The sequence below is a fragment of the Penaeus japonicus genome, unplaced genomic scaffold, assembly GCF_977035675.1.
Source record: "Penaeus japonicus unplaced genomic scaffold, GWHDUDI00000001_assembly GWHDUDI00000010, whole genome shotgun sequence".
NCBI lineage: Eukaryota > Metazoa > Arthropoda > Malacostraca > Decapoda > Penaeidae > Penaeus > Penaeus japonicus.
Genome location: NW_028234412.1, coordinates 5,789,487 through 5,794,486, shown reverse-complemented (window position 1 = coordinate 5,794,486; position 5,000 = coordinate 5,789,487). Strand labels below are relative to the sequence as shown.

Here is a 5,000-nt window from a genome sequence, read left to right as displayed (position 1 = left end):
GCGCACACCTTTCCCCCCACCCTTCCCTTGCCTTGCCACATACCTCTCCAACTATCATCAATATCATTATGATTCTGAATGTGCTTCCAGTCGACAGTCAGCCTCTTCATCAGATGAAACGCATGAACCGGGTTGCCTGCTAGACGTTCCATGATGACCTCCTCTGTCGCAGCTCCTTCTGCTGACACCTGCTCGTACTGCTGGAGATACCTGAGGTGGACGATGGCGGCATGAGTAGGGTGGTCCGAGCTGAAGGTGTTTAGGTGTTTTATGGGGTTTGTCATAAAGATGATGATTATGATTTTGGGTGTGGTTGACTGGCTCCTTGTACCTCCCGAGTCATTGTGTGATTGTCTGTGTGTTCGAGTACCTATATCTATCTATCTATCTGTCTGTCTGTCTGTCTATCTGCTTGTCTGTCTGCCTGTCTGTCTGTCTGTCTATTTATCTATATATACACACACAGGCACACTCTCTCACACACACACACACACACACACACACACAATAAAGCATAAGAGTGAGACTTTAAAAATAGGACGGTGAAAGGGAGAAGAAGAAGAAAGAACAGCTGCAGCGCATCAATGATAGGCCTATAACAAATTATTTTTACGCGTTCATTTACTTTCACTCTGAACGTTTCTATCTTTAGCTGCTATTAATGTTTTATTTTTTGTATTTTAAAGATATTGATAATTACTTATAGATATATAAATATTTTTGCTTAGTGGTGTTAATAAATTTTACAGGGTGTTGCTCCGCTTTCTAATTTTTTTTCCTGATATCTTAGAAATAAAAAGGACACCCCCTTATTTTTTACATTCTCTATGAAGTTTCCTACAGATTACTGTTTTCTTTGAATTTTGTAGTTTACCGGCTAGACTATTTTATTTATTTACTATGCATTACTATGGCAAATAACTTAGAGGGTAGTAGGATTGATATCTATGTATATATACACACACATATGATAATAGTACTTATAATAACAATAATTATCATCATTATAGTAATGATAATTGCAATATTAATGATGATAATGAAAACAAAATCATGATAATATCAATGAGAAATAAAATTACAAGAAAAGAATAATAATTAGAAGAAAAAAAAACAAGGAAAAAGAAAATCAAAGAAAGGAGATGGGAAAAACGATAATAAAATATAATAAGAAAAAAAAGAGAACAGACGCAATAAATTAAAAAGTGACCCATTTTCTGCAATCATCTTCAACTCCTTATAATTCTAACCTTCACTAACCAACCGTAGGTGAGACAAGGACAGTTTCTATTCCTGGTGTTTTTTTTTTCCTTTTAATTTCTTTTTTTTCTCTCTCTCTTGTTCTCTATATATAAGGATAAAATACGGATACATACACATACGCTTACATACACACACATACAAATACACACGCATGCATGTACGTACGCATAGATAGATAAACAAACAACTAGATAGATAGATGAATAAGTAGGTAGGTAGGTAGGTAGGTAGGTAGGTAGGTAGGTAGATAGATAGGTAGGGAGGGGTGAGAGAGAGAGGGGGGGGAGAGAAAGAGAGAGAGAGAGAGAGAGAGAGAGAGAGAGAGAGAGAGAGAGAGAGAGAGAGAGAGAGAGAGAGAGAGAGAGAGAGAGAGATTGCCTTATATTCTTCCCTAAATATTCCGTTTATTCCACTATCAAAATTTTGTTCGAAGTGAAAAAAAAACGAAAAAGAAGGGAAAGAAGAATTATAATAACAAGGAAGCAGCAATAATGACGATAAAGAAAAGGAGAACCAGAGCTGAAAAAATAAACTAACCAAGAGAATAAAAAAGAGAGAGAGAGACAAGTCCAAACAACAACAACAAACAACAACAAAACAAGAAAACGGAAGGGAGAGAAAGCAATTCGACGATAAAGTACGGACGAGAAATACACAACTGCACGCCCGGAAGAGGAGCTGGGACAGACGCAGACACCGGAACCGATTATGCAGGACAACGATGCGGTGCAGGATAAGGTGCAGGCTACAGGACTCGCGTTGCTTCGCTGGCATGTGTCTGTTGATGGGTGTGATACATTCATCATGTGTTTATGGGTGAGTGTGTGTGTGTGTGTGTGTGTGTGTGTGTGTGTGTGTGTGTGTGTGTGTGTGTGTGTGTGTGTGTGTGTGTGTGTGTGTGTGTGTGTGTGTGTGTGTGTGTGTGTGAGAGAGTATGTGTGTATATATATATGTATATATACATACATCTCTCTCTCTCTCTGTATATATATATATATATATATATATATATATATATATATATATATATATGTATATATATATATACACATACATATACATATATACAACATACATATGCAACCAAATCCAAGCAATAGCCTTAAACAAAAGGAAACAACGCGAGAGTCATCTGTTTTTCACGATAAACACAAGGGACCCTAAGAGTTCACCGTTCTTCCTGCTCATCTTCAAAAAGGAGAACAGAGGCAATCAAGAGTAGATTTATTGTGAAGATGTCGGTAATTATTAGTTGTGATGAGAGAGAGAGAGAGTGAGAGTGAGAGAGTGAGAATGAGAGAGTGAGAGAGTGAGAGAGAGAGAGGGAGAGGGAGGGAGGGAGGGAGAGAGAGAGAGAGAGAGAGAGAGAGAGAGAGAGAGGGAGGAGGGAGGAGAGAGAGGGAGAGAGGAGGGAGAGAGAGGGGAGAGAGAGGGGAGGGAGAGAGAGAGAGGAGAGGGAGAGAGAGAGGGGAGAGGGAGAAGGAGAGAGAGAGGAGAGGGAGAGAGAGAGGAGAGAGGAGAGGGAGAGAGAGAGGGGGGGAGAGAGAGAGAGAGAGAGAGAGAGAGAGAGAGAGAGAGAGAGAGAGAGAGAGAGAGAGAGAGAGAGAGAGTGAGAGTGAGAGAGAGAACAAAAGAAAGAAAGAAAGAGAGAGACTGAAATCCTATTCATCTACAAAACCTTTCCCTCCTCCCCCCTCCCACCCACCCCCGCAACCACACTTATAATTCTAACGAGTTTCGAAGTCTCAGAAACAGAAACAACTTCCGATCTCGGGTCTCAAGTAAAACCGCCAAGATTAAAAGCAAATTCAAGACCGAAAGATATGAAAAGCTCTTCGGGTGTGTTAAGTAAGGCTTGTGTCTCAGCCCCAGGTCAGCTGTTTGCTTTGCATCTTGTATTGTTTTCTTTCTAATTTTCAAAATAGTGATATACTGATAGATTTAGAATGTTGGATGTGCTGATAGATTTAGGATGATATACGTACTGATAGATGGATAGATAGATATGCATTAAAGGAATTAAATCATTATACATATTTCTATGGGGATTATATCATTCTCAAAACACCCCCCCCCCCCCCCAAAAAAAAAAAAAAAAAAACATTTTGCAATTTCATTCTTTTCTTTTTCCTTCGAATTACATCCGCCTCTATTCTTACAATCTTTCCTTCCTTTACGTTCATCTTTACGTTCATCATAATTCCCTGTCCCTTTATTCTATCACACTCGGTTTTTCCTTCCTTTCCTTCCTTCCGCCATGCACTTATATCAGGCAGATTGCATGTGAATGAGTTGCTTGCCCTGCTATGTTAATCGGCGCCGAACCACAGTTGCCAGACCGATGTCCCGGCGGTCCTTTGACCTGTGTCCGATGATGTGATTCTGGTAATAGTGTTTAGGAGGAAAGCGCCTGTTCGTGTGGATGTTTTGATTTCGTTTGTATGAGGAAGTGCGTGTTTGCATTTGTACTTACTGTTACACTGTATCGTCAACGACAACAGAAATGTGTATATATATGCATGTATATCTATGTCTATATCTATATCTATATATACACACACATATATATGTGTGTGTGTGTGAGAGAGAGAGAGAGAGAGAGAGAGAGAGAGAGAGAGAGAGAGAGAGAGAGAGAGAGAGAGAGAGAGAGAGAGAGAGAGAGAGAGAGAGAGAGAGAGAGAGAGAGAGAGAGAGAGAGAGAGAGACATACATATATATATATATATATATATATATATATATATATATATACATATATGAGTGTGTGGGGGTCATGAATGATGTCGATGATAACAGTCATTATCAGAATAAAAACAATAATGGATCTAATAATAATGACAATTATTATAATGAAAATGATAGTAATAACCATGAAAATAAAAACAACAATGATAATAATGGCAACAGCAATACAATACTCTCCTCACTACATCTTGCAGTTATAGTGCAATGCGGAAAGCCATCACTATAATGACACAATCAAAATATGCCTGAAAACACTTCCTGTTGCTTGTATTGATAAAAAAAACACTTAGGATTTTTTTTTTTTTTTTTTTTTGTCTTTGTACACACACACACAATAATTATAACAATATAATTCAAAGAACGGCAGACAATCATACACACACAGACACACACACGAACACATGCACACTCATACAGTTATATCAAGCACAAGTTATGTGTTCTGGCAATGGCTTGAAATCCCGCTATTGTTCTGTGATAGTCTTTTATTTCCTGTTGGTAATGTTTACTCAACACGCGCCAACTTCTTAGCAACCGGCTGAGATTGGAATCCAGGAAAATAACTGTTTTTCTTTCTTTCTGTCTCTCTCTCTCGCTCTCTCTTTCTTTCTTTCTGTCTCTCTCTCGCTCTCTCTTTCTTTCTTTCTGTCTCTCTCTCGCTCTCTCTTTCTTTCTTTCTGTCTCTCTCTCGCTCTCTCTTTCTTTCTTTCTGTCTCTCTCTCGCTCTCTCTTTCTTTCTTTCTTTCTTTATATATTTATTTATTTCTCTCTCTCTTCCTTTCTCACTCACTTTCTCTGTCTGTCTGTCTGTCTCTCCCCCCCCCTTGTTTCCAACATTCATGAACAATATCCTTCATCTGTGTCGGATGTGAATGCACGTCGACACAATGGCGCTATCAAGGGGAGAGAAAATGTTGATAATTCTTTAAACTTTCACGCGACTAAATGTTCAGGATTTGGAAGATGAATGAGAGGAGGGGAAGAGGGGAAGA

The 5,000-nt window shown here is 38.8% G+C and overlaps 1 protein-coding gene across 1 annotated transcript in view; it reads right to left on the bottom strand.

Annotated features, from left to right (window-relative positions):
* The window catches only part of LOC122247742 (prolyl 4-hydroxylase subunit alpha-1-like), a 22,760-nt gene that overhangs the window by 17,007 nt on the left and 753 nt on the right, over positions 1 to 5,000 (bottom strand). The window contains exon 2 of the mRNA XM_086540529.1: positions 44 to 210. Coding sequence (XP_086396655.1) covers positions 44 to 210 — 167 coding nt within the window. The remainder of the gene's footprint in view (positions 1 to 43; positions 211 to 5,000) is intronic.